Source organism: Heterocephalus glaber, unplaced genomic scaffold (assembly GCF_053883595.1).
Source record: "Heterocephalus glaber isolate CG9 unplaced genomic scaffold, H.glaber_assembly_v1.0 deba00001531, whole genome shotgun sequence".
NCBI classification, from domain to species: domain Eukaryota; kingdom Metazoa; phylum Chordata; class Mammalia; order Rodentia; family Bathyergidae; genus Heterocephalus; species Heterocephalus glaber.
Window position 1 is genome coordinate 18,770,317 of NW_028258329.1, and position 22,571 is coordinate 18,792,887.

The 22,571-nt window shown below is 46.5% G+C and overlaps 1 protein-coding gene across 2 annotated transcripts in view; it reads right to left on the minus strand.

Moving 5' to 3' along the window:
• Window positions 1-919: 919 nt before the first annotated feature.
• Window positions 920-22,571, minus strand: part of Ap3s2 (adaptor related protein complex 3 subunit sigma 2) — a 55,158-nt gene continuing 33,506 nt past the window's right edge. The window contains exons 5-6 of one of the 2 annotated variants that reach the window (XM_004852778.3): window positions 3,170-3,277; window positions 920-1,634 (exon numbers count right to left, since the gene is read on the minus strand). In XM_004852778.3, the coding sequence (XP_004852835.1) occupies window positions 1,506-1,634; window positions 3,170-3,277 (237 nt within the window). In that variant the 3' untranslated portion in view covers window positions 920-1,505. Of the gene's footprint in view, window positions 2,076-3,169; window positions 3,278-22,571 lie in introns of both variants that reach the window. The other variant, XM_021264822.2, reaches the window with a different exon arrangement.

Consider the following 22,571-nt stretch of genomic DNA (forward strand, 5'->3'; position numbering starts at 1 on the left):
CTGCCTTACAGAAGATGGAAAGTTCACTTTCAACATCTTCTTTATTCTTATTTCATATTTAGCAAATGTGAAGGGAATGGGAATGTGCCAAAATGTCTACAAAAAAAAAAAAATCAACCCCAGCCAGGTGTGGTGGCACACACCTATAATCTCAGTACTCAGGAGGCTGAGTTAAGGGGACATGAGTTTGAGGCCAGCCTGGGCTACATAGTGAGTTCAAGGCCAATCTGAACCACATAGTGAGACCCTTTTCAGAAAAACAAAACAACCAAACAAAAAAATCAACCCCTTCAAATAAGGGGATTTGGTGTCAAGGGCTATTTACCTTCCCCTTCTTCCCACATGAGGCCTATTGTCACCTAGCCATCTCTGTGGTCACTGCTGAGCTCCTAGAAGAGCAAAGATGAAAGGCTACAGGAACAATGGGCACAAACCACGGGAAGCACTGCTCAAAAATCCCAACTCTGTGGTCCCTACACATGGTCTTGCTGGGCACTCAGACCTGCTTGGCCACACATCAGGAGGCCTGAGGAACCAGTCTGCATCACAGGCTGGGGACTCAGAAGGAGGCGAAGTTGGCTTCCTGATCTCAAGGCAGCACGACCCCATCCCTGAGACCTGGCCTACAAGACAGTGTGTGGAAAGAGGCCTGAGTGTGAGCAGCAGTCTTAACTTCACATGAGCTGCAAGGAAGAAAGACTCTCATCACACGAGAACATTTCCAGTCTCCAAAGCCTGGTAGGTCCCTGAATGAACTGGATGTGCCCACAGCTGAGCTCATAACCTGCACGCTGCAGGTCCAGGAGCTGCATGGTGGGCCCAGCTCAGGCTCTCATGCTCCAAAGTCAGGACCGGCGGTAGTGGGTCCCCAGTTGGTGAGGGGACTCCTCATTCACAACACAGCAACTGAGCCTTCTGCTCCTGTGACAGGAATGTATTTTTATACACTACAGAAATGGGGTCCCTCTCACCCCTGTAGGAGGACCTCTCCGGCATGGTGAGATGTATGGTGGTGTGCACCAGGCTTACGCTCTGGATTCTTCCTACACACAAACAATGGGGAGAACAGAACTGGGACTGCGCAGAGGGAGGAAATGTCCTCTGCAGGGGGTGGCAACCAAGGAGCTTGGCTATACAAAAGGATTCTGGGCCCCACCAAAGCCAGCAGGTGACTGGAGGCCTCAGGAATCCCACTCTTGGCTCATTATACCCACAGAAAGGCTGGCTCCTCCCCTCAGCCCTCAGGAGCTCTGATGTGGAGGAGTTGGAGTTGGATTCAAGTCTCAGTCCTGGGAGGGAGGCTGAGTGAGAGTTAAGGTGCAGGTGGCGTGGCGCAGACTCCCCACTGTCAGAGGGCATGGGGCGCATGGGATCCTGCTTTGCTCCTCCCACACAAGAGGTATCAGGGCCAAGGTGTGACTCTTCTTAGGTCTCCATGGGTTCTGCTTCTGGATTGCCTGGCTTTGTTTGTCCTAAAGGACTCCAGTTCAGCCCAAGTCTCCCCTTCAGACAAACTGGGACAGGTTGGGGACTTTGATGTTCAGATCGCCGATGTTGATGTTCCGTGGGATCTCAGGCAGGTTCATATTTTTCACTGCAGACACAGCCCGTGCAGGGGCTGCAGAAAGGCCGCCCTGAGAAGAAACGAGAGGTGAGTAGGAGACAGGCTCTTGGTGTCTTCTGCTGATGCTTTACAAACACAACAGATGAAGGAGACTAATTCCAAACTGACACACATGACTTTTAATTTTTCCTCCTTGTTTTTCAAAGGTAGTCAACAAAACAATGTTTAAGGTAGTGGGGTTTGGCAGGTGGCCCATGGCCCACACTCCTGTCAGAATATAAGCTCTTCAAAGGCAGGGTTGGGTCATGTGTCACATAGCTTCAGAGTCCCAGCAACTGATGGCGTGTGGCCCATGGAAGGTTCCCCATATGTGCTTGCTGAAATAACCTCAGATGCTTTATCGAAGTCAGAGGAAGTATCAAGGGCACTATTCTGGTTATGAAACCAAACAAAACCAAACCCTTTCCTCAAGAGACTATCTTGTAGACAAGTGCAACGTCATGGGGAAATTCTGAAAAGGAAAAGAAACATCACTTTAGGGCAACCGCTTGCCAACTAACATAGGATGGAAAAGGCTGGCTTTGGAAATGTCATGTAGAGGTCCGTGTTGAGCCTCCATGTTCACTGCCTGAGTGGACAGAAAGAAGTGGACAGACTCTCTCAAAATCATTTTCTCCTGACTGACTGCTTTCAGGACACCGACTCCATCCTACCCTTACCCAGCAGGTCTGTTTCTTCTGGCTTCAAACCCCTGGCCTCTGACTCACTCCTGATCCCAGAAGCTCCCCAGCCCACCTCTCTGAAGGAACTAGAGCTGGCCCAAGAGCTGCGGTTTGGAAAAGCTTCTTCAATGCCCTGCCAGTCCTCACAGAAGGAAGTGTTCTTGGTTTCACAAGATCTGGTTCCATTACCCAGAGCAAAGAAACTCTTAAGACCCTCAGTTAAAGAGGTAATTTGTTCTGCTCCTTCTGCACCTTCGAAGGTGTGTGCCTGTCACTGCTGCTCCCTGGTATGGCTGAAAGACCAAAAAATCTCAGGGGACCAATTTTCCTGAGAGCTGCTATATCAGCCCAGCACCATGTGAGGGTGGCGTGGGCTTGGTCTTTGTAAACCTGGCCCAATGCTACTGTAGCAGCTTTTTACAAGCCTAACTGGAAGTAAGGAAATTGGCAACCAGGGATGAAAGACATCACAAGATATGGCTGCTGGGAAATCAGGCTCACCCAACATACAAACTTGGAAACAACTAGGGAATGGGAAAGGAGATTCCAGGTCACTTCAGAAAGAGTTCAGCCTTGAGAGGAGGAATCAGAAACCACAAACATTGATCATAACCCCACTCCCACCCCCACCCCCACCCCCACTCCCACCAAGCCTGAGCTCCCTGGCCTGTCATCTGCCTTTTCCATTCATACTTCTAGCCTGGAAGACTAAGACTTCACACCGCCCTACCTGCTTAACCTTCAAGGATGACCAGCAAATCAACCAGCTTTGATGGACTCAAGGAAGAAGAAGGTGAGCAGACACCACCTCCAAAGGTGCCCATACTCCTCCTCCTGCCTGGGCCGTCTGCCTTGCATAGCAAGTGCGAGGCCCCAGACTCACCTCTGACTTCTCCAGCCGGTTCTGAGCTTCCATTTGGGCCACGATCTCATTCATGTTGGTTTCTAGCACCATCCCACCCATTACCACCTCCTGGAGGATGTAGTGCACCTGCAGGGAAGCAGACAGGGAGGTCAGAGCAGCTACAGGGGTCAGGCTCGAGCCTGCATGGCCCCCTTTTCCTACAGCAGCAGAGCGATCACACATTACACTGGGTTCTGATTTACAATTCAGACCCTGAAGGGCTTGGCACAGTCACCTCTCCAGTGAGGTAATGAGGGGTCCCTCCTGGTCCCTGTGTGCCACAGCCCCAATGTCTTCTGTCAGCACCAGCAGAGGTACCTGGCTACACTCAAGGCAGCAAGGTGATGGCCCAGGATTTGGAGATCTGCCATTTGTCAGCTGGGCACCTTGGGGAAATTATTTTTGCTGTTCCCACCTCCTTCCAGGACTGTGGCAAAGGGTGGCTGGGACAACTAGCATGGGTGACCCTGCTACATGCTGGCTTTCACCACTAATTCTACCATCATCAGCACTCACTGGCATTAAGTGAGTCCAGCTATGACAGAACAATCCCTATCTAAGCAGCGGAAATGGAAATGTCTCCCATGTGCTGTGGGACCCCTCCGGCCTGGGCTCCCTCGGAGGGAAGTGATCAGACCAAATCTCCATTCCTGTCAGTCACCCTTGCCCTGTATCTTACTGCTTAGGTAAGAAGACATGGTCTACAAAAGTGCTACTCTCAGGGGATTTAGCTCAGTGGCACCACGCCTGCCTCAAAAGGGTAAGGTCCTGATTTCGCTCCCCAGTACCCACCCCCCAAAAAAGTGCTACTCTAAGCTTGAAGCTCACATTTGATTCAGGGTCCACTCAGCTAGTGGTTCCCTAAATGGAAATGAACCCCAGGGTGCTCAACTGCTGTGACAGAACAGAGGTGACTCAAGCACTGCACCCAGGATAGCAGGAGGTAGGAAAGCTGTCACGGAAAGCTGTCACGGTGGGTCAAGTCCGAGGTGCCCACAGGTACACTTCATATTTCAAATCAAATCCTATCAACATGGACCCTAAGGTACTTTAGCCAGGCTGGAAAGACAGCAAGTACCACCTTCTATGGCCAATTAAGTGCCAGATTATTGGACTTGTCCCCAGGTCAGAGAAGGATGGCTAGAGAGAGCAGGGCACCTCACAGGGCAGTGTGACAACTGCAGCTGGGCTCTGATCTTGCAGAAGTGGGGAGGATTTGGGCAGAAGGATTCCTGCTGGTGCAGGGGGTGGGGACTCCTGGTCTGGCTGTGATGGCAGCTTTATGTGAGAGGGAGGCTAAGGACAGGCTGCAGGGTTTTCCAGCAGGACAATGGGGATGTGTTGGGCTGTTCTGTGCACTATGGTATGTTTCTGGTCTCCATGCACAAGATGGCAGCAGCACCCCTCACTGATAACTCACAATGTCCAGACACTGCCAAATGTCTCCCAGGGGGCAAATGCACCGCAGCTGAGAACCATGGGTCTAGACTGAGCCCAGCTCCCATCTCCTCCACTGTCAGTGAAGACTCAAGAAGAAAGATGTGTCTATCCCTGTGCATGTGTGCATCTGACCCATGACATTCTCTGGCACATGGGTGCTTTCAGTCAGGGTCTCTCTATGTAGGCCAGCTCAGGCTGGCCTTCAACTCATGTAGCCCAGCCTCCTGAGTGCTGGGATTACAGGTGTGTGCTACCATGCTCAGCCACGAGTGCTCCTCCTTATTTTGCCTAAAGTAATTGGAGGGAAGGAGCTAGCAGTCGTAACCAGGACATTTCTTCTGATCTTTGGGAGAGAGTGGTAAGGCAGGAGTACCCCCTCATGTGTATCCATGCTGAGCTTTAGGAATCACTTTCTGTTTACCCTCATGAGGGGTTCTACATTTTATATACTCTCTGTTACTCATTATCTATGTACAAATGGAAATTTAATGTCCAAAGTCCATATCTACACAACTTAAAATTTTACACAAAACTGATTTTAAAACTAATCCTTGGGGACTTCACTTCCCCATCAAGATGCAGTCCTTTAGGTGCACAAGCTGTGTGCAGTTCCTCAGGAAATCACAAATGGAATCACCGTAGGGCTCAGCAGTTCCACTTCTGAGTACGTATCTAAGAGAAATGAAAGCAGGGCACCGGCACACCACGTTCACAACAGTGAGGTTCACAAGAGCTAAAATGTGGGCGGGACCCAGCGCCCACTGCTGGATGAGTGGGTAAAACAAAGTAGTTTATCCACACAATGCAACAGTACTCAGCCTGAAAAAGGAGGAAATTCTGTCACATGCTGAGACACAGATGAACCTTGAGGACATGAGTCTGTAAGCCGGACATGAAATGACAGTAACAGTAGGATTTCTCTTATATGAAGTATACAGTGGGCAAACAGATACAGACAGACAGTAGAATGCTGGTGGCCAGGAGCTGAGGAGAGGAAGGTGATCTGGTTGGGTTTTCCAAGACGAAGATCTGTGGCGACAGATGGTGGTGCTGGCTGCACAACAATGTGGATGTATTTAATGCACTATTAAGGCAGAAATGGTGGAGATGGCACACTGTGATAAGAATATTTTACTAGGATTTAAAAGAGAAAGAAACAGACCCACCAATTGGTATTTATTCCTTTGGTGTAACCAACCTCTTGGGTGGAAAGTAATTCTTTTTGAGTATCTATCATGTGCTGAGAACTTCATGTACTTAATTCTGTAACAATAGCCTGAGCCAGGTGAAGTAATCTTCAGTTTATATATGAGGAAAAGCCAACGAGACTCCCTCAATGTCAGGAATTTCAGTAGCAGGGCTGAGTGCTGGATCTAGGTCTGATGCCAGAGCGCACATTCTGCCTTTATACCACATTTCCTCAGAACCCCAAACAGCATCTTCCACTGCATTCATCCCTGAGCCTCATATATATGGAATCATTTTAAAACCTGCTGCCAGGTCTTAAAGCTGGGTATACCAGCACATACCTGTGATCCCAGCACTTTGAGAGGCTGAGGCAGGAGAATCACAAGTTTGAGCCCAGTCTGGGCAATTTAATGAGACCTTGTCTCAAAATTTAAAAACAAACAAAAAAGGCTGGGATGTAGTTCAGTGCAAAGGCCCTGAGTTCAATCTCAGATATCACAAAAAGAAAAGACAACAAAACTGAACAAGATATTTGCCTTTGGTGTGTCAAATGTCTGGCAGGAATTTTTCCATGCTGCACCCAAGGCCTAGAACAAGACCCAGTGCAGAGCAGGCATGGTGAATGAATGAAGCTTCCTAAACCCGGGTAGGACATTCTTTGGACTTTAGGGGCTTAGAAGATGTCCATTCCTTTTTTTTTTGGTACTGGGGATCAAACTCAGGTCCTTGCGCTTGCAGGGTAGGCAGCAGAACCACTGAGCTAAATCCCCGGCCCAGGGCCTTAGAAGATGAATGACAGTGGTGATGAGGCTTTTTGCAGGTGTAGCAAGAAGCCTAGCATATGATGTTGTGGGACCAGTGGAGGATGTTAATAGAAAAAAATCAGTTAAGACTTTTTTTTTTTTGTGGAACCAGGGATTGAACTCAGGACCTTGAGCTTGCCAGGGAGGCACGGCACTACTGAGGTAAATCCCTGGCCCACTTTTTTTGTTTTTTGTTTTTCGTTTTTTGAGACAGGATCTCACTATGTAGTTCAAGCTATCCTTGAACTCACTTTGTAGTCCAGGCTGGCCTTGAACTCAAGGTGATCATCTACCTCAGCCTACTGAGTGCTAGGACTACAGGCGTGCGCCAATAGGCCTGGCTAAGACTTCTACTTTGAACCCTTCATCATAAAGTCAGTGTTGCTGGGGATGTAGCTCAGTGGTGCCGCACCTGCCTGGCAAGCACAAGGTCCTGAGTTCGATTCCCAGTACAAGAAAGAAAAGAAAGAATGAAAGAGACAGACAGTGTTTATATCACACCCAGGCTGGATTTCTACTTGTGATCTTCCTGCCTTAGCCTCCCAAGTAGCTGGTTTTACAGGCATGTTGTCACAAGGATGTCTTCTTAATCATTCCTTCCTGTTATCACCCCCCCGCCCCGCCCGCACTGAGCTGCCTCAGTTTTTGATTGATGGTCTTTTCTATTTGCTACTCCTCTCCCAAATCTCTCAATTCTGTTTCTCCCTTTCTCCTTTTCCTAGTATCCAGTCTGGGTCCTCTTGCATTTAGCTCCTATCGGACCTGCCCCTCAGGGCTCCTCTCCACTTGTGGCCCGACCTCTGCTCGCCCACTGAGGGTTCTTTCAGTTGTGTCTTTCTCTGGCCCCATCCCTCAGCTTCGGAGACTAAGGGACTAGGTTGGGCCTGGGGTTCTTTAGGCCACAGATGTTCTCTCAGTGCCCTGCACTGGAGGGTTATCCCCAGGAATCCTATGAGATCTGGTAAAGAGGTGGAAGATGCTTGGTGATGGCCTCATTTCTCCACTTCCACCAAGGTCAGTAGTGGTGGAACAGCTAATATTCGATTGCTCCATTTTCTTTCCTGTGCTCTTATTTGTTTCCCTATTCAGATCTCTGGGTTTCACAGCTTTGTGTTTTTCAGAAAAGAGGACTGCAACTGCTTACAGGTATTTATTGTCTTTCTCCCTTTCCAAAAAAAAAAGGTCAATATTTTCAGAAGTTATTCAAATGTGTTTTAAATGCAAACTCCATTTTCAACAAAATGAGATGACAACACAAATTCCAGACCTAGAGCAAGTGGAAAAGCGGGCAGAGAGCTGAGGCAAAGCCTCCTTTGTCTAACAGAAGGAGCCAAGAGAGGACGTGGGAGCCAGGGACCTCAGAAAGGCCTGCAAAAACACACTTCCACCAGGTATGGTGGCACATGTCTGCAAACCCAGCACTTGGGAGGCTGAGTCAAGAGGATCGCCACAAATTCCAGGATAGCCTTGGCTCCATAGTTGAGTTCAAAGCCAGCCTAGAAAATACAGCAAGATGTTGTCTCAAACAAACAAACAAAAACAAAAACAATACACTTCTGGGAGGTAAAGCATACATACTGTTGGGCTGGGGATTTAGCTCAGTGGTGCCACTGCCTGCCTCGAAAGCACAAGGTTCTGAGTTCAATCCCAGGTACCAAAAAAAAAAAAAGAGAGAGAGAGAAATTTGCATAGGGTCTATATAAAGATACAACAAAAGAAAAAGCAGAAAAGAAACAGGAAACTAATTGGTACATTAAGAGCATACACTTGAAAGTGCTGCTATGGAGCAGTAAATTGTAACAAAATATATTTTACTTTTTTTTGGTACTGGGGATCAAACTTGGGACCTTGTGCTTGTGAGACAGGTGGTGGAACCACTGAGCTAAATCCCCGGTCCTGTAATAAAATATTTTGTAAAGTTAAAAGTATAAAACCTTATAAACAGGCCAGGGATTTGGTTCAGTGGTTCCGCTGCCTGCCTCTAAAGCGCAAGATCCCGAGTTCGATCCCCGGTGCCAAAAAAAAAACTTTACGAACGAAATAGCTATCTCTATGAAGTCAAAGCTCAAAGCAGAATCCCAAGTACTTATCACAGGGTCAGGGAGGGGAAAAAAAGGAAAAAAGAAACAGGCCAGGGAAGAAGTGGATTAAAAAACTTACAGAAGGAAAGGTGAAATTGGAAGGAGTAAAAGCAAGAAGAGATCTCAAAAAACACAGGAATGACAGAAGAACAATGGAAAAGGGAATGAGACAAACAGAGTTAAAGGAAGAGATGGGCAATGAAGTATGGAAGACAGCAAAGAGGCTGCAGCCTGTGCATGACAGAAATGAACAGGAATAAACACATAAAGATCTGTTATGAAAATCACACAAAGCTGGGCACAGTGGCTCATGCCTTTAATCCCAGCTACTTAGGAGGGTGAGGTGGCAGGATGGCAAGTTTGAGGCCAGCCTGTGCCTGGTGATCCCGAGGTACAAAACAGCTACCACCACCACCACCACCACCACCACCGACAGCCTATTTATCTCACTCTCTCTGATGCTTTCTGGTCTTATTTTCCAGTTTCAGTGCATTTTTACATTGGAACTGCTGATCAGGCCTTTGTTGGCTGTGTAACTTCTGGCTTAAACTCTTCAGGAGAGTCATACCACCAGGAGTCTCAAAATTGTCCCTAAGCCCTTTTAAATCCTCAGCATGCACCAGGTACAAGGGCTGATCAAAATATATGATGAATTTTGCCATTCTTGTTTTTTGTTTTTGTGATACGAGGATTGAACCCAGGGCTTCTATACTGAGCTATGTCCCAGCACCTTTTACAATTTGAGACAGGGTCTTGCTAAGTTGCCCAGGCTGGGCTCAAACTTGCACTCCTTCTGCCTCAGCCTCCCAGAGTGCTGGGATAACAGGTGTGTACCACCATGCCTGGTGGTGAATGTTTAAATTTTTAAAATCTATTACACCAAAAGATACACTGCCGTTAATCCCCCTCAAAATATTCTCCCTCACTTCAAACGCACTTATCCCATCATCATTCTTGCCATTTCCTGAAGCAGTTCTGGAAGTATGCTTCTGTTAGTGTCTTTACAAGCTGTGATCAAAAGTATGGTGAATGCTGCTGCTGAGTGCCATCCAATGGGAAAGCAGGCTCTTAAATACATTATGGGGTATAGCTCAGTGGTGGCGTGTGTGCTTAGCATCCCAAACAAACACAAACCAAAAGAAAATGAAACAAAACTGTCTGAGCTGCTGGGACTTCCTGGTGAAGAGAAATATTGGAGGCCAGAGACCAATCAATCCTCCAATCTGCCAAGAAAGGGGACAGCGAGGGCTAAAGAAAGACAATAGAGACATAATTTTGTATTATATGGGGGTGTGGGAGCTCAGTGTCTCAGAGTGGGGAAAGACAAAGACACTCTGAGCCATCCACTGTTTATTGGGTGCACACAATAATCACAGAGAATAATCCTATGTTGATGAGGATCTCAGGTTGATGAGGATCTTAGATGAGGATCTTATGTTGATGAGGACAGTGAGATGAGCAAAGCATTCTTACAACAGTAGGTGGGGGGAAACAGCAGGCTAATAAGGCTATCCTTCCTCCAGGTGAAACCTTTCTCTTTTTTCATTACTACTTGGTTCTCAAAGAAACAGGGTATTTTCAGCTGATATAATCTTGCCCTTGGTCGTCACAGATCATAGGACCACCAAGACTCAACCTGTGATGGAGGCAAAATGGAGTTATGTTTCCACATGCCATAGCCAGGTTGAGGACAAGAAGACATTGGGCCTTAGTCCTAATTATAATTTAATTATGAAATGATCTTTCCTCAAAAATTACGTAGAATGGCTCTTGACAGAGAAAGCATCTCTCCAAATCAGAGCAAAGGCGTGCAGCACTACCGATTCTGGCTATTTGCTGTCCCAACCTGAACTACCTTCTCCTGTTCCTTGCTGATTCTGTTGAGTAGTTCTGTAAAAAATCAGAAATAGTCTTTTAAGTTTGAGGTACTAAAACCCAAGAGTTGAGCCAACCAAACTCAAAAAAGGCTAAGGAGGTCCACTCTGGGCTATTAGCACCCTCTCCTCGGGACACTATAGAGACACAACTCGACGTGCTGTCACACTGCTTTCTCTCACTGTCTGCCTCTTCTCCTTGACTGCGTTCCCTGGAGGGCAGGTCCCCCTGTCACATTCTTCCCTGGTGCCCACTGCTGGTCCCTGTGCTTGGCAAGTGGACGGGACAGGTGCTGGCAGGATGGACGAAGGAGCGGAATCAAAAGTCCAGGTTCCGGGCCGGGGATTTAGCTCAGTGGCTTTGCTGCCTGCTGAGCAAGCTCAAGGACCCAAGTTCAATCCTCGGTATCAAAAAAAAAAAAGTCCAGGTTCCAAAGCAGGGCCTCCCAGTCTGGCACTACAAAACATACTTTACTGCCTGGGACCCAGTGTTAACCTCTACAGATAAAGGAGATTAACATGAGCCTGCTAGCTTCATTACAGACTGATAGAGCCTGAGAGGAAAAAGAAAGTGTAGGTCAAAGATACAAGTACAGGGCTGAGGATTTAGCTCAGTGGTTCCCACGCCTGCCTCACAGGCGCAAGGTCCCAAGTTCGATCCCTGGTACCCACCCCCACCACCAAAAAAAGATACAAGTACACCTCTAGCACCTGCCCCTGAAACACTAGAGGTGGAGAAAAGTCAGTCTCCAGGTCGGAGGATGCCGAGATCTTCCAGGCTTCCATCCTAAACTACATTTCTCAGCAGTCACTTAAGTTCTGAATCTAATCCCACATTAACAGAAACTATCCCTACAAACAGTCTATCTTCTGGAGCCTGTATATTAACAAGCATAAGCAAAACACTGAAATTAATCTTTTTCCTCTGGTAAAAACAGTCTCTAAATCTTGAATTAGTCATGTTTCAGAAATTAGCAGCTCACAAAAGACAACTGAAATCCCTAATGTTAGGGAGGTGTGGTAGCACAGAGAAGCCCTGCAGCTACACCTAAGTATAATTTATGTGGTTTTACAGTTCTTTATCAGGAAGACAGGACCCCATCCAGCAGAACTTCCTGGGCAGACAGGGGAAGTAGTGGGCTACCAATCACACTGCACTCCGGCCTTCATCACATCCAGGTGTCTGCACTGGAGGACAAAGACCTGCTGAGCCACAAAACACAGGGGGTCACTCTCCCACTCCCAGTCACTCTCTCCCATCCTTTTTAAAATGATTGTGCTACTGCTACCACAGAATTTTAGCCACACAGAAAAATGCATGGTCATAGGAAGAGGGAAGAGATTCTTAGTAGATGGGTACTTTCTTATCTATGCTAGAGGGTGTGGTGGCTGTTAAGCAGCCAAAGAACAGGGGTGGACACAGCAATAACAGGGGAAGGGAAAGCCACTTGAGAGCTGTCTTGGCCCAAAGTCAGTCTCTAGTTGCCATATTTTCATATTAGAAAGAAATGAAAATGGGAGTGGTGAGGCATCCTGTAATCCCAGGACTCCAGGAGGCTGAGGCAGGAGGATTGCAAGTTCTAGGCCAGGCTGGCCAATTTAATGACTTCGCGAGACCCTGTCTCAACAACAAAAAAAAAAAAAAAAGAAAAAGAAAAAGAAAAAAGAAAAAGAAAAATCTTCCTCAAAAGGGAAGGGGAACAAGAGATCAAGGGATCAAGGAAGGCAAGAGGGAGGAAAGGGACAGAGGATGAAAAAAGGAATTAAGATGTGTTATGTACATGTACCAACTCCACATAAGGAATGTAAACACTATATACTACAAACATGTACTAATTAAAAAATTAATAAAAATTAAATGAATTGCAAAGGTCTGGGGACGCAGTTCAGTGCAAAGGGCTTGGGTTCAATCCTAAGTGTTCACAAAATTTTTTTTAAATTAAAAAAAAAATAAAGCAAGAGGAGTCAGAAAAACACCTCTTAGAAACCAGGTACATGTGCTCTTCCCCTATTCTCCTTGCAAAGTCCAAGGTCCTAGCAGTGTTTTAAGACATGGGAAGCGCTGGCTACCCTCATTCCTGTGGCTGCCCATGCATCTGCTGCCTAAAAATAAATGTCTGGTTATCAGACTCCACACCTGTTGGCTAAGTGGCTGTGCACGGGCTGCAGGGAAGACTCCGAGAAGTACCAGGCACACTCGGCTCCACTAAGAGAGAGGGTTTCTATCCAAGGAGACAAAACAATGTGTGAAAGAGTTAAACATTAGGGCTGGGGATTTAGCTCACTGGCACCGCACCTGCCTGACAAGCGCAAGGTCCTGAGTTCAACCCCCTGTACCAAAAAAAAAAAAAGTTAAACGTTAAATCACCATGATTTTTTTTTTCTTCTTTTGATATGGGGGACTGAACTCAGGACTTCGTGCTTACGAGGTAGGTGCAGCGCCACTGAGCTAAATCCCCAGCTCATTTTGTTTCTTTTTTGAGACGGGTCTCACTATGTAGTTCAGCTGGCCTTGAACTCACTATGAAGCTCCGGCTGGCCTCAAACTTGCTGTGATCTTCCTGCCTCAACCTCTGGAGGCTGGGATTACAAGTATGCACCACCACGCCCAGCTCCTCCATGAAATTATTTTAATGGAAACCTTTGAAAGTGTATCATATACTCCTATGTTATCTAAAACAGCATATTCTGTTTAGCTTTAGGTATTTTGGCAGTCCTTGTTAGTATCAATTGGTGACTTGTACTGTAACGCTGGGATGCATCCAGGGACTCTCAGGCAGAGCATCTGGTCCTAAGCAGCTATGCTAAAATAAGGGGCAGGCCGAGGAAGCAACCTGCTTTAGAATTCTTTCTCCTCACCTGCTATTAAAATCTCTTAAACCGGGCTGGGGATTTAGCTCAATGGTTCCGCCGCCTGCCTTGCAAGTGCAAGGACTGGAGTTCGATCCCCAGTACCAAAAAAAACCCCCCAATCTCTTAAAACCACTGTTATGATCTTCCTTGCCCTCCATATTGGACATTTTAACTTTTCTCCACACGTTGTCTTCTTGTCATGAAATTCCACAAGAAAAAAATCCCTAGCCCTCAATTTGTTTCTTAATCTCTCTTTCTCATTCACACGATCATGCATTTCCAAGGAACAATGAATCAGTCCAGGGGAATCTCATTTTAGAGGTGTAAGCCCTATATTCACAAAGTAAGATAGAAACTATACACAACCCCAAATACCTTAAATAACATATACAGTCCAACACAGCTAATTCTTCCTCTAGCAATAGAAGTGACCACTGCTTCAGTTTTTTGGGTTGATTTGTTTGTTTTTTGAGACAGGCACTATGCAGTTCAGGCTGGCCTGGAACTCACTATGGCCTCAGCCTCCGGAGTACTGGGATTACCAGCCTAGCTAGTTTTTCCCTTTTTCTTTCAGTTGAGTACCAGATGAAGCAGCTGGCTTGTTTAGGACCTGCATAGACTGAAGGTTGATTGTTAAGTATCAGAACACTTCTCAGCATCCTAAGTTGCTTATGAGAGGCACAGGACAGGGATTCGGCAGCAGAAACGAAGAGTAGATCCAAACCTCCCATCTCACACTAGTTCCATCCTGCATTTAGAACTTCTCCCTCTTGCTTTTTCAGATGGCTACAGCTGAATGAGTTAAAAGTGTACATGTGACTTCACTGACCTGCTGCACCAAGGTAATATGTTAGTTCCATGCACTCACTCATTTTCACCTAAAGAATATACTCTGCAACAACATCTATTTTCAAATATATTTAAAATCACAGAATGTGAAGAGGTGGGAGGAGGAAGTAAAGACAAAATCTAGGCCCTGTCGTGTTGGAGCACTTGGAATCAAGGAAGGAAGATAAAACATGTACAGAATTCACGATAATAAAAGGAAGGCTCTGATATGTATCATGACCCAAGTACAAAATGCTGCATCAGCTCAGAGGGCCGGGGTGGGGGTGGGGGGCGCAAAACTAACTGGTGGACAGGGGAGGCACCTAGGGAGAGGGAATGGCAAGTCACCTAGCAACTCACAAATTATTCTTCCTGTTTGAGGAATTCTTCAGTAAAAGAAGCACCACTTAGTTGTATGCCCTCTAAGGATGAACAGTTGACTGCAGCATAAATTCACTGCACATTATTACTTCCCTTTATTTTTTCTTTTTTTTCTTAGTACCAGGGATCGAACTCAGGAACTTGCGCTCGCAAGGAAGGCAGCGGAATCCCTGAGCTAAATCCCCGGCCCCTCCTTTTCTTAAAAAACAAAAACAAGGGCTGGGGATTTAGCTCAGTGGTTCCACCGCCTGCCTCGCAAGCACAAGGACCCGAGTTCAATCACCGGAATCAAAAAGAAAAAAAAAACACACACACACACAAAAACAAAAACAAAAACAAAAAAAACGAATTCCCATTGGGAGTTAGGGTTCTCTGTGAATTTTGTTGGGTGGGGGGTTCTGGGGATGAACCCAAGGTTTTGGGCATCCTGAGCAGTGTTTGCGAACTAAGCCATACCCTTATTTATTTGCTTAACGTGCTAGCAGGACTCTTCTTTCTAGTCTACTATTTCATCTTCCCTCATCTCAATTGCCAAATAGTTCCGTAGAGTACAGAAAACACTCCAGACCTTGTCTTAAATTATTTATTAATTGGTTATCTTAAATTATTTTATTAATCAGTTATCTGCTAACAAAACATGACCCACATACATCTTTCTCCATGCTTAGTCTACTTAAAGCAGGAAAGGATACTACAGATGATACCACAGTGTAGAGGAAACTGCAGGCCCAGAATCAGAGTCCATCTCTGAATTCTGGCTCTGCACTTATTAGTTTGTGACTGTGCAGAAACTGACGCTTCCTATCTCTAAATCTGTTTGTTAATCTGCAAAATGAGGAGAACCACGGTGATTAACTGATCCCCTTACCCCAGTACTGGAGATTGAACCCAGGCCCTTCACACTGAACTACACTGCCCAGTCCTTTTGTTTTTATTTTTTATTTTGAGAGAGGGTCTTGCTAAGTTGCCCAGGCTGGGTTTGAAATTGTGATCCTCCTTTCTCAGCTTCCCACACTGCCAAGATTACAGGTGTGCACCACCACTTTCAACTACCAGTTTATTCTAAAGAATAAAAAAACACGCAGGAAACAAAACAACACTGTAGTTACTACATGCCTAATATTTAGTTATTTATTTTATTATTATTATTTTTTGGTACTGGGAATCCAACTTGGGACCTTTTGCTTGCGAGGCAGGTGGCGGAACCACTGAGCTAAATCCCTGGCTACGTGCCTAGTATTTTAGTACGTGATTTGTAGTGAATTCGGCAGTTACAATCAAACTATCTTATCCAACCTTTCTTTGGCTCTTGAGACAGTACATAGCCTTCACCCTCACTAATGAGAGATCACTACTGTTCTGAGCTGTGTGCTCCACTGATGAGCAGCAGTGACTGTCAGGACCAAAACATCCATCAAACTTTTTCATCCAATGGCCCTACTGTGTCCTTTGGAGAACAAAAAAAGTCCTTGCTCTTTACCCTAGAAGTCTTATCAATTGCCCTCCTCCGACCCAATGGCAGGCAGGCATATAATTGTAGCACAATTTATTTATCTGACCATCAAAAGAAATTCCAAATGCTATTCCTGGATGCACAAATCAATCCATCCATCAATCAATCAATCAGTCAATCAACTCTCTTTCCTCTTGTGTGTGTGTTAGTTACTGAGGACTGAATCCAACACCTCTCACTGAGCTATATCCCCAGCTATTTTGATTTTTTGTGACAGGGTCCTGCTAAGTTGCTCAGGCTGGGCTTAAACTTGTGATCCTCCTGCCTCAGCCTCCTGAAATGCTGAGGTTACATATGTGAGCTAATATAGATGATAAACCTGTGCCTTAAATGCTCTCTATTGTCACAGTTCCTATTCCTTCAGAATCCCTGTCCATGGAACAGCCCAGGGCCTACTGCACCTTCTCATGCTTTACATGCTTGGTCACAAACTTACAAAGACAACTTACACAAGAAGTTCCGTGTCCCCGGAGGACAGCAAGAAGAGACAAGTGGTGAGCTAGACAGGCAGGCAGGGAGGGCTCTGGAGGTCTTACCATGTGACATCAAGGGGCTTCTGCTTCACTCTTCTGCAGTGGTCCCTAACTTTTTTTTCTACACTTATGACAATTCACTTGCATAACACAATCCCCTCAATCACTCAGTGTCACTTAACATTCAGAAGACTTTCAAGGAAGGGAGCAGGGGAGGAAGGATGGAAGGAGTGAGGAGTGATTCCTGTGTCCCTCTGAGTCACTCACACAAGGAGGGAGACAGTTGAGAACACACTTCTAAATTTACATTGGGCAGGTATGGAAAGGGTAGCTTTAGGGCAGAAAGACTGGTAGGAAAGAAATAAAAATAAGGACAATTCTACCATTTATTGAGCTAAGCAATTACTAATTCCAATCCACAAAATAACTGAAACAACAAAGTGCATGTCACTGTATTTCATCAAATCCAAGACTTCACTGATTGAAAAACACTGTTTTATGCTACTATAACAGGAAAAGTTACCAACTAAACTATGATATGCCACTGATTATAGGACAAATCTTGATTTCAGATGTTAAATCTTTTTTTTTTTTTGCTACCGGAGATGAACTCGGGTACTTGCGCTTGCGCAGCAGGCAGCGAAACCACTGAGCTAAATCCCTGGCCATTTTTTTTTTCTGAGACAGGGTCTTGCAATGTACTTCAGGCTGACCTTGAATTTACTATGTAGCCCAGGCTGGCCTCAAACTCAAGGTAATCCCCCTGCCTCAGCCTCCCAAGCGCTGGGATTACAGGCATGCACCACCATACCTGTTCCTCAAAAAGTGAGTGTAAGGGGCCGGGGATTTAGCTCAGTGGTGCTGCACCTGCCTCGAAAGCACAAGGTCCTGAGTTCAATCTCCAGTACTGGAAAAAAACAAAACAAAAAAACAAATTAAAAAAAAAAAAAAAGTGAGTGTAGGGCTGGGGATTTAGCTCAGTGGTTCCGCCGCCTGCCTCCCAAGCACAAGGTCCTGAGTTCGATCTCCGGTACCAAAAAAAAAGTGAGTGTAAGCATTGATGAAATATGATGTCCCTGCTTTACCACAGAAGAAAATGGAGGCACAAGAAGGTGGCTAAGGGCCAGGGATGTAGCTCAGTGGCAACACATCTGCCTGGTAAGTGCAAGGTCCTGAGTTCGATCCCCTGTATCAGGAAAAAAAAAAGGTGGTTAAGAGGGCTGAGGGCTGCCTGCATCACACAGTTAGAACCTGGTAAAACTGGAAGCCACAGAGCCACTTCGCCCCAGAACACAGGGCTCCTGCTAAGCCCACTAAGAAGCCATTGCCAAGGGAGCAGAAGCCCCACCCTGAAACCAGTTGAGTACTTACAGGCCGTAACCGCAGGGGAGTCAAGGTCTGATTGAATCCAATTTTTAAGAACAAGCCTCTAGCTATGCCATGCAAAGACTACACCTGAAAAGTGCTTTGAAAATAAAGCCACAGAATGAGGAAGCACCTCTATCCCAGGCAACCAGTCAACTATGGAAAGAGTACCCTGTTTGGCTAACTGACAAAAGGTTACTATTCCCAATAGTTTACGATCGACTGGGGGGCTGGGGGGCTGGGGATTTAGCTCAGTGGCACTGCGCCTGCCTCACAAGCGCAAGGTTCTAAGTTTGATCCCCAGTACAAAAAAAAAAAAAGCCGGGGATTTAGCTCAGTGGTTTCCCTGCCTGCTGCACAAGTGCAAGGACCCGAGTTTGATCCCTGGTACCCCCCCCAAAAAAAAATAAATAAACTGGCTGGGAACAATTAGGATTGAACATATCAGACTGTGAGCAAGAACATAAGTAGTCTGGAGAACTACAACTCAGAGAAGGCTGTCTGAGGTCAATCCAAACCGAGTCTTGCTGGAAAGCTTGAAGGGGGAGAGATGGCACCACGGGGCAGCACGGGCAGAGGCCGCATGGGGAGTTGACCTGGTGTAGATGGTAGCTTTCTTTTTGGTACTGGGGAAGAACTCAAGACCTTTCGCTTGTAAGGTAGGCGGTGGCAGCACTGAGCTAAATCCCCAGCCCAAGGCCTGGTGTAGACGGAAGGCAGAGAAGGTCTGCTGGTCCAAGGGGCTGTGTCTCAGCACACAGCCTGAGGGCTGCTGCTGAAGACTCTGGCAGGGCAGGGGGAAGCATGTGGACTTCAGAGAAGGTGGAGCTATGCTTTCTGTGGAAGGACAGACTGGGTGAAGGAAGCTGGGGCAAAGGCTGGACAGAGCTGCTGTAGTGACTGAGAGCTGAGTGCTTGGCACCTTCTTTGAGTAATGGGAAGAAAAGGAAAGGCAGAGGTGGACTGAAGAAAAAACTGAAAGTGAGGCATGGAAGCAGAAGGTGTGGTAGGCGTTTTGTGGAGATTTCCCTCCTTGAAGAAAGATGGTACTGGGCTGGGGATTTAGCTCAGTGGTTCCACCACCTGCCTTGCAAGTGCAAGGTCCCGAGTTTGATCCCCGGCACCAAAAACAAACAAACAAACAAACAAGAAATATGGTACTGCTAGGAGCCAGGAGAGTTGAGAAGATGGGGGAGAGGGAGGGGGGAAATGGCAGGTGGGAAAGGGAGTGGAGCAAGAAGACAAGAGCGTCTGGCCTGAAGTGGTGGTAGGTCCTCCACGTGGAGAAGCATGGCACACTCCTGGAAGCTTACTCACCTTCAGCTTGGATCCCAGTGAGATGTGGATTTGTGACCCATCTGTATCAAAGAGGACCAGTGCTCAAGGGTGGAGGCTACCGAGAAAGGCCAGTGGAATGCCTGGGACAGAGCTGAGGGGAAGGTGCCCATTCTCCACTTGTCCCATAGGCAGGAAAAGCCCAAGGGGCCCAGCCCATAAACAGAAACATTCTACTCCTTCCCTGAGTCTTCTATAACCAACTTGAAACATGACACCAAAAGTGTAAACTCAAGGACATGGATTCTGGATCTGTAAAGGGGCACAATTATGCAGACTTTTCAAAACTCAGGAAATGTGTGGCTGTAGGCTTTACCAGGGCCACAGCCCATCAGCTCCATCAGCACTTGAGCTGGGGTCAGCATGGGCACCTGTCAGCCCTACTGCCTTCAGAAACAACAACTGCTTCTCTGCAGAAGCGCACCTTAAGTCCTGAAGTTTAAGGTGAAATGGTCACAAGGATTTGACAAAGACCAAGATGTAAATGTAGTGTTCTGCTTTCACCAGGCAGGTAGAGCCACCTGCTTCAGACTCAATTAAGTGTCAGAGGCGTACTGTGGCCGTGACCTTTGCTGTGCATGCAATCCTTGGTCCTCCCCACTAAACTCAGGAGCTAATTGCTAATCTCTGGGGTTCCCAGGTTCGGAGGGAAGGGGACAATCTGTAGACATCTTATCTGTTTATCTGGCCTCCAGCTCAGACTTCGCCTTCCAGTAGCAGAGAGCAATTTAACTGTTTGCTGTGCTCAGCAATAAAGCTGAGAGGAAGGATGGCCTATGCTGTCAGGGTCCTGGCATAAAGGACCAACGAGAGACACAGGTAATGTGCACACAGTACGATGTGTTTCAAGTCAATCCCCACACTTCTCTGAGGCCCTCTCCAGAGGCAGTGACCTTATCAGTCTCCTCCCCAGTCCTCCTCGTTTCCCCACCTCACCTCCTGTTCCTTCTCGCCTGGCTCACAGCAATCCAGTTAGAATGGTGAACCTGCTATCCCTCAAACACAGCAAACATTCTCCTGCCTCAATGTCTTTGTCCCTGGGGTCCCCTCTTCTCCAGAGAGCCATATAGCCCTCACTTTTCTTTCCTTCAGGTTTGTATTCAAATGTTATCTTATCGGACACCTTCTCTACCTATACTAAATAAAACATCCAGTCAGATCTACCAACCCTTACCTTGCTTCACTGTATTTTCTCCCCTATACTTACTGCTGCCTAACAAATAATTGATTTTGTCTCCCTCTACTAGATGGAAGATTCATGAAGAAGGAATATTCATTAACTGTTTCCCTAGCACCTAGAATGCAGGGAGGTCCCTCTATGAATTCAACAGTAACTGAATAACCAGTGTGCATAACTGGAAACAGTATAGGGAAGCAGACAGTCTGATCCCATCTACCTGACACCAACAGAACAATGAAGTACTGCGTGCAGGCCCTGTTCTAAGCACTTTCGCACATTTAACCTTCACAGCTGCTCCATGAGCCAGATGCCATCGCATGTGAGTTTCCAAAGCACAGTTTCCAAGTACCAGAGACGGAATTCAATAGCTATTCGGGCTGTAGAGTTTTTGCTGTAAACCATGAGAATAAAGGAAAATATGTGCTAGAAGCAAGGGCAAAAGCAGTCCAGACAGGTGTACCTCCTTCAGTTTGGGGCAGGTGGGAAGAGCCAGGAAAGGTCACCCAGGACTAACTTCCGTGAAGTGGGGAGGAACCGTCAGTCTGGAAGGGCTGGCCAAGAGGTTCTGGTTTGGACACACTGAGTGTGAAGTGCACTGGGTTTGGGTGGCAACTGAGGAATCACAAGCAGATAGGCAAGTAAAATCAGGAGACTGTAGATTTCCCTAGAATGTCTAAAACAAAAGAATAGGGACTATTTAAGAGGTAAGAAGCCCCAAAGGACAGAGAAAAAGGTAGGGGAAAAAAATACCAGATGAACATGTCATGGAAACTAAGAACAAAATATTTTTAGCATGAGGAAATGGCTGGTGGTGGTGCATGCCTGTAATCCCAGCACTCGGGAGGCTGTGGCAGGAGGATCACCCTGAGTTTGTTCGAGGTCAGCCTGAGCTACATAGTGAATTCAAGGCCAGAATGAACTACACAGTGAGACCCTGTGTCAAAAAAAAGAATGAGGGAATGTCAAAACTGCTCCACTGAGCTGAGTGTGGTAGCACAAACCTAGAATCTCAACTCAGGCCAGCCTGGGAAAGTCAGCAAGATCCTTGTAGACTGCTGGGAGCAGAGAACCCAGCACAACATCTGCACAGTGCCTAGCTTTCCAGCTGGACTATAAGTACTTTGAGGGCAGAGAGTTAGCATGTAAGACAAATTTTATCTTTACTTTCCCTCTCTTCACAGTGGCCTCACAGTGAATGCTCCATAAAGGTTCACTGTCTGTCTCATAACCAGAGGGAAAAGAAGAAAGTGCTCTCAGCTGGCACCAGCACATCGCCAGGGTCAGAGCCAAGGTAAAGCGATGGCTCAGTTAAAGGCCATGGGAGGAAGGAGTCGTGTGCCTCCCAGATATGGGAGCAATTTATTCTGTTAGGGAAATGAAAACCCTTCAGTCACCTTAAATTCCTGTGGAAAGTATATAATATGTAGATTCCCATCAGTCTGTTAGAGAAGGTGAAAAGCTGCCGCACAAGATGTCTTTGCCTAAGACACAACCACATTTCCTTCTTTTTGTTTTATTTTATTTTATTTTTTTTTTATTTTAGGGACATTTCCTTCTTTTAAAACCATTCCTCAGCTGGGCGTGGTAATGTACACCTGTAATCCTAGCACTCAGTAGGCTGAGGCAGGAGGATTGTTCTGAGTTCAAGGCAAGCCTGGGCGACATACATAGTGAGTGCAAGGCCAGCCTGGGCTACACAGAGAGACCCTGTGTCAAAATACTAAAAAACAGAAACAGAAATGTTCCTCTATATTTTCCCAATAGTAAAATCTCTAAGTTCCCTCCTACAAAGTGTCACCGAATCAAATGTAAGCGTTCTCCCTAAAAGAACAAATGAAAAAACTGTGGTAGTCGTGAGTAACATTTAGAAGGATTCCAGGCTCTCCTCCCTCCTGCACACATGATAGGATGTGCTTTCCTAGCCCCGTGGATGTGAGCCCGTGACTTGCGCTGAGAGGTGAAATGTCGGTGTGATGGGCAGTGTCACTGTAGCAGCCCAAGCTGAGGGAGTAGCCTGGACCCGAGTGACACTGTGAGTAGAGACAACACAATGGCCACAAAGCATGA